General features: G+C 42.8%; 1 protein-coding gene across 1 annotated transcript in view; it reads left to right on the forward strand.

The window, feature by feature from the left end:
- CDS1 (CDP-diacylglycerol synthase 1) overlaps window positions 1-14098 on the forward strand; it is a 75107-nt gene that overhangs the window by 37078 nt on the left and 23931 nt on the right. Inside the window, exons 3-5 of the mRNA XM_007525028.3 lie at window positions 5235-5331; window positions 11163-11260; window positions 13451-13590. Coding sequence (XP_007525090.1) covers window positions 5235-5331; window positions 11163-11260; window positions 13451-13590 — 335 coding nt within the window. The remainder of the gene's footprint in view (window positions 1-5234; window positions 5332-11162; window positions 11261-13450; window positions 13591-14098) is intronic.

Raw genomic sequence — 14098 nt, forward strand, 5'->3', positions numbered from 1 at the left:
TGTCCTGGAGCTCAGCTTCCCCAGAGACCCACCCTACTAGGGAAAGAGAGAGGCAGACTGGGAGTATGGACCGACCAGTCAACGCCCATGTTCAGCGGGGAAGCAATTACAGAAGCCAGACCTTCTACCTTCTGCAACCCTCAGTGACCCTGGGTCCATGCTCCCAGAGGGATAGAGAATGGGAAAGCTATCAGGGGAGGGGGTGAGATATGGAGACTGGGTGGTGGGAATTGTGTGGAGTTGTACCCCTCCTACCCTATGGTTTTGTTAATTAATCCTTTCTTAAATAAAAAAAAATTTTAAAAAAGGGTCATTACAATTGAAATAAAAACATTGGATAGCTGTAGTATCAGTAAAACATTGTACATTACATAATAGATTAGACAGTAAGATAGGCTTCTGGGTTCTGTGCTAACATAACAGGATAATATTATTGGCCTCTGACCCGCTCTGTCACCTAGCCCAGTTTCCTAAGCCCTTTACTAATCCCCAAAGAGCTCAGTTTGTGAAACTAAATGGAGCCTTCTTGCTATAGCACTTTGACTCTGTCCTTCACTTGTTTTCTTTTGCCCTGAAGCTGACAGTCTCAAGAGATTTTTTTTTTTTTTTTTTTTTTTTGCTTCCAGGGTTATTGCTGGGGCTCCATTGCCTGTACTAGGAGTCCACTGCCCCTAAAGGCCATTTTTTTTTTCACATTTTGTTGCCCTTATTATTGTTGTTGTTGTTGTTGTTGTTGTTGTTATTGTTATTGCTGCTATTGTGTAAAACACAGAGAAATAGAGGGAGAAGGGAAAACAGAGATGGGGAGAGAAAGATAGATACCTGCAGATCTGCTTCACTGCCTGTGAATCGATTCCCCTGTAGGTGGGGAGCTGGGGGCTTGAACTGGTATCCTTATGGTGGTCCTTATGTCTCGAGAAATTTAAAGGTCCACATAGTTTGCTAAATATTTAGTAGGAGAGGAGATTAAAGCAGATAAGCACACTTCAATGACCCTGTGAAAATTTTTGGAATATGTGTATAAGTTTGAACTGAATGTTGGTATTTTAGTTTTCAGAGTAGAAATGACAAGGTCAGAGGGATAGTTGAGAAGGAATCCTTTGTTAGCAGTACGTAGGAGAGCCGTAGAATGCAGGGCATATAAGCAGTGTTTGATGAACAGATGGGATAAGCTAATATTTTTGTGTTGCAACGAAGAGAGTGAGAAGTATAGTTAATGGGGGATAGGTGGTGGCACACCTGGTTGAGTGCACATACTACAATGTGCAAGGACCTAGGTTCAAGCCCCTGCTCCCCACCTGTAGGAGGAAAGCTTCACAAGTGAAGCAGTACTGCAGGTGTCTTGTCTGTCTTCCTTTCTATCTCCCTCTTCCCTCTCAATTTCTGGCTGTCTCTATCCAATAAATAAAGATAATAAAAAAGTACAGTTTATTTTATTTTTTAATTTTTTATTTATAAAAATTAAACATTGACTAAACCATAGGATAAGAGGGGTACAACTCCACACAATTCCCACCACCAGAACTCTGTATCCCATCCCCTCCCCTGATAGTTTTCTTATTCTTTAACCCTCTGGGAGTATGGACCCAAGGCCATTGTGGGATGCAGGAAGTTGAAGGTCTGGCTTTTGTAATCGCTTCCCCGCTGAACATGGGCGTTGACAGGTCAATCCATATTCCCAGTCTTACCTTCTATTTCCCTAGTGGGGAAGGGCTCTAGGGAAGTGGAGCTCCAGGACACGTTGGTGGGGTTGTCTGTCCAGGGAAGTCTGTCCAGGGAAGTCTGGTCGGCATCACGTGCAGATCTGCTTCACTGCCCATGAATCGATTCCCCTGCAGGTGGAACCTGGTGGCTAAAAAGAGAGTTAACATACAAAGCCAAACAAGTTGTTGACCAATCACAGACCTAAAGGCTGGAATAGTGCAGATGAAGAGTTGGGGGACCCTCCATTTTGTAAATAGCTAATAGGCATATTTTAGTTATATTCCAAAGGGCCTGTGCCTATACTAGGTTTTTTTTTTTTTTCCGTTTTCTTTTTTCCCCTGAGCCTGAAATCTGATATGCAGGTGGATCCAAGTTATTGTCTGGGGAGATGATTTCATGGCTGGAAAAAGGACCAGAAAGCTGGATCAGGGAAGAGAGTAGCTCCCTAATACGGGAAAGGGGTATAAATATTGTTTACTGTAAACCCCATTGATTTGATGTGATCTGGGGCCCTGCCACATTCAGTTTAGGATCCTATGTGACCCCTGCATCCCTGTAGATCTGAGCTCACATTCTGTGGCTTATGAGTAAGAACATTTCAAGCTGCCCCAATATCAGGACCCATCTTCCTCAGGTGTAGCCTAGAGTATGTTGTCCATCCTCCCTTCGGAGGATGGAACATTCTCTACCATTGTTGATCCAGGTTGAGGGCAAGGTCCTATGGGAGCCCACAAAGGGGTCTGTTGTGTTGTTCCTGATAGAAATGACTGGTAACAATGGAGAGAGGGATTTGTTCAAGGTCTAGGCCCATCATGTCTGTTTGGGAATCTCAGGACTCCCCAATTAGAGCCCCAGCTGATGGGATGGCCTGATGGGTGACTAAAAAGTCGTCATTAAAGGATACTAGTCTCTTGCCCTTATTCAGCTTTTGCAGTCCTTGCTTTGATAAGGTTAGCTTTGGAGTGAGAGAATTGTAATAGGAAGTAGGTGAGGAGGACATCTAAGTCTAAGTAGACATTATTTCATTATGAACTTTATACTGACTCACTATAGACTATTGTGTATTTTTGCTTTCAGGTAGATATTTTGCCCTAAAATATGGATACATGTGAACATATGCTCTATCTAACAGGACCTGGTCTATATCTAGGTTTTGGGACTTTGTTAGGAAGTGAACCTCCTGGAATGGAATTAGAGAATACTGTGAAAGGAAAGGTCTCACCCGAGTAGTGAGGGTGAAAGGTTGACATTCCAAGCCTGACGTCTCTGGATACAGTCTGAAGTGAAGCATGCTGATGTGGTACTCGCTGCATATAATTTATTTTAAGTTGAGTCAAAATTTCTTGTAGCACTGTTTTTGTGAAGGTGTATTTTCACTGCATTGGGTCACTTTTTTCATTCACAGAGTGGGGTTGGGTGGACAGCACCCCATAGGAGTTCCCCCATACACCAGAGCTCAACCCTGAGCTCATGCATAGCTAAGTCCATGTCTTACCTTCTACACTCTCGTTCTAGCCTTTGTAATACAACTTAAATGCTATCATTGCAATTGATAGGCATCAGAAAGGTCTTTAAAGACTTTCATGATAAGTATAGCATAAAATGTGTGTAGAAAAAGCAAGGGGCAGCAGTTTTAGCTTCATAAATCATCCGAATGTAGGTATTATGAGAATTCTTCTGAATTTTTCATGAAAATAGCTGTCTGTTATATTGCTCATGACACAACCACATAAAGTGATAATATTTGGAGGCTGGGCTGTGGTGCATCTGGTTGAATGTATAAGTTATAATGTGCAAAGGACCCAGGTTCAAGTCACTGGTCCCCACCTGTAGGGGGGAGGCTTTAGGAGTGGTAAAGCAGTGCTGTAGGTCTGTCTCCGTCTTCCTCTCCCTGTCCCCCCCTCCCCCTCTCTCCCTTTCTTCTTTCCTCCTCTTCCTCTCCCTCCCTCCAGATATATAGAAGATATATATGTATCCCTTTCCCTCTTAATTTCTCTATTCTATCAAATAAATCAATAAATTTAAAAAAGAGATAATATTTTTAAGACATTCTGCGGGTGAAATATGAGGCTCTAAAGATTTAAGGCTGAGATGAATTATTTTCTTTTTTATTTCTTCTTCTTTTTCTTCTCTTTTTAATTTTTACCAGAACACTGTTCAGCTGTACCTTATGATGGGGCAGGGGACTGAACCTGGGACTTTGGAGCCTTAGGCATGAGAGTCTTTTTGCATAACCATTATGCTATGCCCCTTCCCTAATTCTCTTTTTTCTATTAGTGATATACAAGATTATAAGATAATAGGGATATATCTTACCACCAAAATTCTGTTTCCCCACCTTCAAAGATATAACCACCATAGCTTTTGCAAGGTCTTAGCGATAGACAGGCTATTTTTTAAAATATTTATTTATTCCCTTTTGTTGCCCTTGTTGTTTTATTGTTGTTGTCATTGTTGGATAGGACAGAGAGAAATAGAGAGGGTGGGAAGACAGAGAGGGGGAGAGAAAGATAGACACCTGCAGACCTGCTTCACCGCCTGTGAAGCGACTCCCTTACAGGTGGGGAGCCAGGGGCTCGAACCGGGATCCTCACTCCAATCCTTGTGCTTTGCACCATATGCGCTTAACCCGGTGTGCTACTGCCCGACTCCCAGACAGGTTATTTTTTATGTTCACATGTTTATTCTCTTTATTCTACATATGAGTGACACCATCTAGTAGTTGTCTGTCTTTTTCCCTTCCCTAAGCATTATCAACTCCAGCTCTATCCATTTTGTCCCAAAGGAAACAACATCATTTTTTTTAGTCACTGAGTAGTACTCCATTGAGAGCATGCCCCATAACTTCTTCATCCAGTCACAGGACATCAATTCTCAGTCCACCAGGTGCCTGTCTGTGTACCAGCAGGGAAGCTCTGCTTCAAAACAAGCAGAGACCTAAGAATTAAACAAACAAAACTTTATTAAAGACTTCATCTCTGGCCAAGGGAAGCCGGCAGCACGTGGGCAGCAGAAGGGGATGCTCTTCAGCCTCACTGTGTCCTCTAGTCTGGCCATGCTGTCAGTGACTGGCTTTCTCCTCCTCACACCCTCATTTCAGCTGAGATCGCCGTGCCCCCATTTGCACTGCACTGTCTTAACTTTCCTTGCCAGGAGCCTTGATTTCTGTGGGCACCACCTTCAGAATCTCTAGTGCCTGCCCTCCCCCTTCCTGTCATCTGAGAGCAGAGATGCTCCTCTTTTTAGAGGGCTTCTGCCAGGGACCCCCCTGGTGGGATATGCACGGGTCTGCTCCTCATACTCACCTTCCTTCACTCTGAAGAAAAATGAGATACTTTCTTCGCCTAACATAAGTCTCAATTTTAATTTATCTCTCAATAAAGGAAAGAACACTGAATGCATGTTGAACAACTAGGTTTTGTTTTTGTTGCTTCAGTTGAATGAAGTGAGGGGCTTCTCAACTCAACATTGAGACCACACAACAAACCAAGACTCCATGAATGTTATCTTTACATATTTCTTCTTTGTAGGTGGAAAAACTGGTGGATTCGTGGGATTCTTACACTGACGATGATTTCAATGTTTTTCTTGATCATCTACATGGGATCTTTTATGCTGATGCTTCTTGTAAGTTTTATATTTCTCCTAAGTGTTGCTTGATTTATTTTTCAGTATTGATAGGAGGGAACTTACTGAGCATGTCATTAAAAGAAAGCATTCTGGGGTTGGGTGATGGCACACCTGTATTTATTGCCATGCACAAGGACCTGGGTTCAAGTCCCCTGGTCCCCACTTGCAAGGGAAAGCTTCACAAGTGGTAAAACAGAGCTGCAGGTGTCTCTCTGTATCTCTTTTTCTCTTTCACCACTTCCTTCTCCATTTCTCTGTTATATCAAATCAAATAAAATTTTAAAAAAAGAAAAAAAGCAGTCTAAGATTTGATAACTACAAACCAAGTTTGTTTAAGCATCTTCTAATTTTTTAAATGAATGACCTTGAGTAATCTTTATCATTTGTAAAATGGCCATTCCTTATATTTTTTTTAGCAGAGACCATATTCACAGGATAAATATAATTATTTTGTCTGACAGTGTGTCAAAAGTCTGAAATGATAGAATCACACCTGTGACTTCAACATATATAGTTATTAACTAGATTCCTGACTTCAAGGAACTCAAGCTACTGTGAATTCATCTAACATAAATACATAGAGTAGGAGACAGCTGGGTTAAGCTTCTTGTGGAACCTGGGAGAACAGAGTAAAAAAAGAAGTTCCTAATCTGGTTATGGGGGCTGGGGAGAGGCTCACAGCTGAGCCCTGCAGGACTGGACAGGGAAACAGTGTCAGGTGGGGACATCATGGACAAGACATTGCAGGTGACAATAAAATGTAGTTCTCTGGAACTCTTTCAAAGTGTACGTGTGGAGGATGTTTAGGGAATGAAACTAGGAAGCAAGTAGAAGTCATTCTTGGGGTTTGGGGATTTTACTATCTTTGGGAACCCAAAGTGAGTCACAAAGCCAAACAGGTGTTTTGTACCTTTAATCCATTCAGCTAGTAAATGACCTGTGGGTCAAGGAGTGCCAGTTCTGGCACATGATCTTGTGGAGCTGAGAATAAGCTCCTGGCAGCCCTTTAACTTTAAACGACTGACCAGGTAGATAATTATAGACTGCAGTAAATGCTTGAGAACAAGAGCTGCTGTGAGAGCATGGAGCCCTCCAGAGACAGCTGCCCAGCACATGCATTGGGTTTGGAGGCTGAGTAGAGGCCAGCAAGGTGACCAAGAAGCTAGGGGAGGGGGCCAGTCATTGGAGTCCACATGTTGCCATGTACAAGGACTCAAGTTCGAGCCCCCTGCTCCCCACCTTTGGGGAGGGGGTGGGGGGACATTTAATGAACAATGTAGCACATCTGCAGGTATCTCTGTCTCTCTCTCTTCCCCTTTCTGTCCTATCAGTAAAATAAAAAAGGGTAGGGGGAGAAAAATGGCCACCAGGAGCGGTGGGTTCGTAGTGCTGGCACCAAGCCCCAGAGATAACCTTGGTGGCAATAATAATAGCAACAACAACCCAAGGAAGGGGTATGAGCCCTGGGAGCTGCAGCAACAAGCAGAAAATGTGAAGCCCAAGGTGGTGGGAGTGAGACAGAGAAACGCAGTTTGTTCAACCAGTTTGTCAGGCCACTGCTGGGAGGTGAGGTTACTTTTAACAGGGAAGCTGCTCTCAGGAGGGTGCAGGGTGTGCCCCTGGTTGGCTGGTTTTCTTCCTTAACCCCCATCTCAGTTATTTCAGCCCCTTCCTGTGCACTCAGAGGCTCTCTGGCTTCCCTTCCCCTCTTAGAAGGGTGTTTGCTAGCTCCACTCCCCCCCAAAACACATACACACATACTCAGAACTCTGTATTTTGGTAAGTTTTTTTGTTTTTGTCTTTTTAATTGGAGCACTGTTCAGCTCTGGCTTATGGTGGTGCAGGGGATTGAACCTGAGACCTTGGAGCCTCAGGCATGAGAGTCTCTTTGTATAACCATTTATGCTGTCTACCCTCACCCATATTTTGGTAAGTGTAAGGGCAGTGTGGTTTAGGCATTCCTTTATTTTGTAAATAAATACATTGAGAAGTAAAATTAGGCACAAATAAAAGGAAAAATTACATCAGCTCCTGTGATCTCTTTAAAACGACTCTTAAATCTCTTAAAAGCCTATGAAATTATCTGACTACCCCCCCCATTATGTTATATTGGGCTGTCACAAAAGTCATGGTGCATTTTTACATAGAAAAATATATCATGACTTTTCCAACAACCCAATACTTTTTTTTTTTTTTAAGATTTTATTTTACTCACGAGAAAAATAGGAGGAGATAGAGAAAGAACCAGACATGACTCTGGTATATGTAATGCCAGGGATTGAACTCAGAATTTTGTGCTTGAGAGTCCTGTGCTTTATCAAATGCACCACCTCCCAGACCACAAAACCTGATACTTTTAACAACTCAAAAGAACTTTTCCTGACAAAGGAAAAATGGCTCCCATGCAAGCCCAGTTTAATGTGAGGGCAGAGGCTGCTGAGTCTGAAAGCAATGCTGAGTCTGAGCACTGGCCAGGTGTGGCACAGGGGAAGGGCCCGGCTTCTAGTCGTGTGTGTGACCCTGCTGAAGACCAGCGTCCCCATTGGCACTCAAGGCTGAACGTGTGTTGTATTCTGGGGAGTGTTGTGGACTGAGTGTGCAGAGCTGGGCAAGAGAGACTGCAAGAAGGCAGACAGCTCATGGGGCTTTCAGAGGAAGCAACTTGTACAGACCTTGAGAGCCTTCAGGGCAGAGTGAGCCTGTGTACTAAGGCATGGCAAGCAAAGGCGGGTACGTCCTCTTCCTGGGAAGATCTTCAGGGCTCTGATTCTGGAGGGCCTTTGCCATCCCTTGCAAAGAGAATGTAGGCTCACTTGCAAAGTAAGTGAGGGCCATTTGTATACTGATTCCTCTTAGAAGATAGTTTGGATCTAAGACATTGCAAAACTGAGTGTCCCAGATACACAGGTTTGGTGGCTCCACTGTGACTCAGTTTCATTGTTCTCTGAACTAAATGATGTGATGTGGTAACTATGGTCAGGATTTGTGAAGGAAGACTCTTTATACACTTTGTTGGAGGCAAAGTTCAGAACATTTAAAAAGACAATCCTGTGTATTTGCTTCCTTTTTTTCTTTTTTTCTTCAAAGATTGATTTATTTATGAGAGGAGAGAGAGCAAACCAGAGCATTACTCTGGCATATGTGCTGTTAGGGATCAAGAGTCTAATGCTCTATCCACTACACTACCTCCTGGACTGCCTTTTTTTTTTTTTTAATGATAATTGTAAATGTGCCTAAAGTATTAGGGCTTTGTTGTTACTCCTTTTTTTTTTCTGTTATAGAATAATATGTCATTGAGAGCAGTTTATTTGCTTTGATTGGTAAACTTAATCAGATAAGAAAGTAAAGAACGTATATGTCACGGTGAAGTATATTTGGGCTTTTTTGCTTTGGAGTTTGTAGTATATACATGCTCACACCTGGGCTCTGTGAGGACAAGTACCTGTACTGCACTGACATGGAAGCACTTGCAGGGACAGGAAGGTTATTCACACACATTGGTGTTCAAGTGTTAGTACATTCCTGTCTCTGTCATTCAGATCCCTAACTAGATCACATGAATTTTGAGAATAACACACTATATTTAGCTTGCCTTGGCCTCACAATAGAAGCACTCAAAAAAAAAAAAAAACTTTTGGGCTATTGGAAAAGTCAAGACATACTTTTCTATGTAAAAATGCATCAGGACTTTTCTGATAACCAGATAATTTAAGAAGGCTTTGTTAAGACATCTACTTCTGTAGAGGGGTGGTGGGTCAGAAGGCAGGGCTCATTCCTCACACATGTAGGGACCCAACACTAAATATGATGGTGCAGGGCTCTGGCCTTCTCACATAAAAGTTAATAGAGGCCAAGGAGGTGGCACAATGGTTAGAGTATCAGAAACATGAGGCTCCAAGTCCTCCCCAGTACTGAATATGCCATATTAATGTTCTTGTGTTCTCTTTCTCTCACATCAATCAATAAGTGTAAACTTAAAACAATTAATTGCTAAAAATAACTTCAAGGTTCGGGGCCAGGCAGTGGCACACAGGGTTAAGCACATATAGTACTATGTGCAAGGACCCATGCCAGGACCTGGGTTTGAGCCCCTGGCTCCCTACCTGCAGGGGGAACGCCTCACAAGTAATGAAGCAGGTCTGCAGGTGTCTATCTTTTTCTCTCCCTCTATATCCTCCTCCTCTCTCAATTTCTTTCTGTCCTATCCAGTAAAATGGAAACATGACCGCCAGGAGCAGTGAGTTAGTAGTGCCAGCACTGAGCCCCAGTGATAACCCTGGAAGCAAAAAGTAAATAAATAAAATAGAAAATTCTTCAAGGAAATGACAGCTAATTTTTTTAAGATGTAACTTGTATTCATTTTACTTAAGAGTTTTTTCTCAGGTGCCCAGGTTACCACATGGCCCGAAGCATAGGGACTAGTGTAAGGATCCTGGTTCAAGCCCCCAGCTCCCCACCTGTAGGGGAGTCGCTTCACGGACAAGCAGGTCTGCAGGTGTCTATCTTTCTCTCCCCCTCTGTCTTCCCCTCCTCTCTCCATTTCTCTCTGTCCTATCCAACAACAACAACAGCAGTGGCAACAATAACAACAACAACGAAGGCAACAACAGGGACAACAAAATGGGAAAAGTGGCCTCTAGGAGCAGCGGATTTGTAGTGCAGACACCGAGCCCCAGTGATAAGAGTTTTTTCTTCTTACTTTGTTTAATGAATGCTAATGAAACTGTTACAACTCACTACTAGGCTCTTACTATTTTTTTAACATCTTTCAATGAGAGAGGATGGGAGAGTCGACAGCCTTATTTCACTATTTGTGAAGTTCCATTGTACATGGTGCTCCCGTGTAGTGCTGGAGCCTCAAACCTAGATCCTTGTGTGTGGTAAAGTGTGCACTCTACTGGGTAAGCTATCTTTTTAAGATGTAACTTGTATTCATTTTACTTAAGAGTTTTTTCTCAGGTGCCCAGGTTACCACATGGCCCGAAGCATAGGGACTAGTGTAAGGATCCTGGTTCAAGCCCCCAGCTCCCCACCTGTAGGGGAGTCGCTTCACGGACAAGCAGGTCTGCAGGTGTCTATCTTTCTCTCCCCCTCTGTCTTCCCCTCCTCTCTCCATTTCTCTCTGTCCTATCCAACAACAACAACAGCAGTGGCAACAATAACAACAACAACGAAGGCAACAACAGGGACAACAAAATGGGAAAAGTGGCCTCTAGGAGCAGCGGATTTGTAGTGCAGACACCGAGCCCCAGTGATAAGAGTTTTTTCTTCTTACTTTGTTTAATGAATGCTAATGAAACTGTTACAACTCACTACTAGGCTCTTACTATTTTTTTAACATCTTTCAATGAGAGAGGATGGGAGAGTCGACAGCCTTATTTCACTATTTGTGAAGTTCCATTGTACATGGTGCTCCCGTGTAGTGCTGGAGCCTCAAACCTAGATCCTTGTGTGTGGTAAAGTGTGCACTCTACTGGGTAAGCTATCTCCCAACCCCAGGAGATATAATTTTAAATATACATGGCAACAAGCCACTTTGTTCAATGATGAAGTACAGTGTTAACAATGCCTAATGCATTTGGGGCTGGTGCGGTGGCGCACCTGGTTAAGTGCACATGGTACAGTGTGCAGGGACTCAGGCTCGAGCCCCCAGTTGCCACCTTTGCAAGTGGTAAAGCAGAGTTGCAGGTGTCTCTCTGTCTCTCTCCCTCTCTATCCCCCCCCACCCTCTCAATTTCCGACGGTCTCTGTCCAATAAATAAATAAAGATAATAAAACATTTTTTACAGAAGTGAGAAATGCATTTTAATGTTTTCTGTGGTTTTCAGGTTCTGGGCATCCAGGTGAAATGCTTCCATGAGATCATCACCATAGGCTACAGAGTCTATCATTCCTATGACCTACCGTGGTTTAGAACACTAAGCTGGTAAGTGACTTCAGTCAGTTTCACATATGAACATCTTATTCTTTTTTTATTGTCTTTATTTATTTATTGGATAGAGGCAGGCAGAAATTGAGAGGGAAGAGGTAATAGAGAGGAAGAGAGACAGACACCCACAACACTGCTTCTCCACTCATAAAGCTTCTCCCCTGCAGGTGGGGACCAGGGACTCGAATCTGGGTCCTTGCAACATGTTAACTCAACCAGGTGCACCTGGCCCCAACATCTGATTCTTTTTTTTTTTTTTTTTTTTTGCCTCCAGTGTTATCACTGAGGCTCAGAGCCAGAACTATGAGCCCATAATTTCTGGCAGCTTTTTTTGGGTAAGACAGAAATTGAAAGGGAAGAAGAAGATGGAGAGAAAGAAAGATAGACATCTGCAGACCTACTTCACCATTTTTGAAGCAACCCCCACCTCCCCCTGCAGGTTCGAAGCCGTGGGCTCAAATTGGGATCGTTGCTTGGGTCCTGAGCTTAGTACTATGTGACTTAATCAGGTTTGCCACTGTCCCCCCCTCCCCCCAACATCTGATTGTTTTCTCAAGTTTTTTCCTGTCTTTTTGGTGCTGGGGAGTTAAAGCAGGGTCTCTCACAGTATGATGTTAGTACTGGACAGTCTCCTGACCCAACTGTTTGATTATTCTGGAGAGAGAGAGAGAGAGAAAGAGAGAGTAGAGAGAAGAGAGAGAGAAGAGGGAGATGAGAAAGAGGAGAGAAACAGCAGAACACCACCATCCAAATGCTTGCTCCCCACCCCTATACTGTCCATGATGCTCCCACACAGTACTGGGACTCGAACCCAGGGTCTCCTACATGGAAGGCTTCTGCTCCACTAGATGAGCTATCTCTTGGCTCAGCTTTTGAAGGCAGTAGCCTGCTAAGCCAGAATCCACAGACTTGACTTTAATGACTACAAACATGGACAAGGATAAAGAAAGAGTATAACTGAATTTGAAAGATGAGAATCACTGTTAACCCATCCACTTCAACACATGTATTTCCTTTCTTTTTGGTGTGCTGGGCTTCATTCCTGCATGATTCTACTGCTCCTGGTAGAATCAATCAGTCTCAACCTCTGTCAGTCAGTCTCAGACTCTCTCTCTCTCTCTCTCTCTCTCTCTCTCTCTCTTCCTCTCTCTCTCTTCTTCTGCCTTAATTTTAAAAAGAGGACAACTTAGAGCTTGCCATGCATGGTGTTTCTATGTGATGCAAGAGTTCAAAGTTCTTGTGCATGGTAAAGCATTTGCTCTACCGTGGAAGCTGTCTCGCACCTCCCACAATTATCTTCACATCTTTCTAGAGATATCTCATTTACATGGAACATATGCCTTCTTCTCACCGTATTTCAAAAAAGACAATGCCCATCAGGAACAGTGGAGTCATCTTGTGGGCACTAAGCCACAGAAATAACCATAGTAGCAAGAGAGACAGAGACAGAGAAGGAAGAGGAGGAGGAGGAGAATAGAGTGGGAGAGAGAGACAGAGACAAAGAAGGAAGAGGAGGAGGAGAAGAGAGTGGGAGAGAGAGAGAGAGAGGGAGAGGAAGAAAGAAAGAAAGGACAGCACAAGAGCTTGCTACCTGTACAGCCCAGTTAGGAAGCTTATTCTGTGCTGTGGTCTCATGCCTTCTCTGCCTCACTGTCTCTAAAAGGTTTTTCCTAGAGATTTTTTTGACTGCTGCCAATCCCCACCCACCACCACTATCCACTGCTACCCCGTAAGAATCCAAGCTCAAGTGGAACATGGAGCAAAGGGAGAAGGATGGCATTTGGGGTAGGCCATAGGGAGGGAGGTGGCTGATCTTCCTAAGGGCAGGTAGGAGTTTGGCTTTGGATCTCTACTCCTTCCAAAGAAGCTTTTCATTATATACTTAATGCTGTGACTGTGAGAAGGGAGGCTTTGTGTATGTCTGGTTCTATTTTCTTTCCTAGTTACCTGTCATTAACACTAGGTTTTGGTCTAGCTAAAGACATGATTGGTACTCTGTGAGTATTTGTTGACTGGTAAGTGTGAAATTAAGTCGAAAATGGGAAAGTAGTCTTTTGGTGGATGTCTGAATAGTCTTCTGAAATTATTTTTTGATCTTTGCATCATCTTCAAAACATAAGGACTGGTTTTGTTGAGCTTAAGGAAAATGCTCCAAGTACAAAGAGGTTAATTGTTTTTAAATTGCAGGTACTTCCTACTATGTGTAAACTACTTTTTCTATGGAGAGACGGTGGCTGATTATTTTGCTACATTTGTTCAAAGAGAAGAGCAGCTTCAGTTCCTCATCCGCTACCACAGATTCATATCATTCGCACTCTACTTGGCAGGTAAGTTAAGGAAAGCAGCCAATATTGACATGTGGCTGATACAGTTCCGTGTCTATTTTTACTTATGTCATTGGAATTCCTAACATCCTTGTTAGATTTTAATTCAGCTTCAACTTTTCAATGTCCCTCCCCCCCCATAACTTTGCTCTGGTTTATGGTGGTGCTGGGGATTGAACCTGGGCCCTTTGATGCCCCAGGCATGAAAGTTTTTTTTTTTTTTTTTGGAACCATTATGCTCCAGCCCCAGCTTCCCTTTCTAATCATTAAAAAAAAAAACTTGCTTAACAGTTATTCCAAGTTTTTGAATATTTTCTTTGTAAATCATCATAAAGAAACTTTAAGTATAAAATTATCACTCTAAACAAGTACAGTTTGCTAAGAAATTTTCACATATATATATATATATATATATGTACATATGTATATGTATCTTATTTATCACCAGGAAGTTGACTTATAGAATTAACCAGAATATTTAGTTTTACTTAATAAGAATAATAAGCTTTCT

Source organism: Erinaceus europaeus, chromosome 3, assembly GCF_950295315.1.
Source record: "Erinaceus europaeus chromosome 3, mEriEur2.1, whole genome shotgun sequence".
NCBI lineage: Eukaryota > Metazoa > Chordata > Mammalia > Eulipotyphla > Erinaceidae > Erinaceus > Erinaceus europaeus.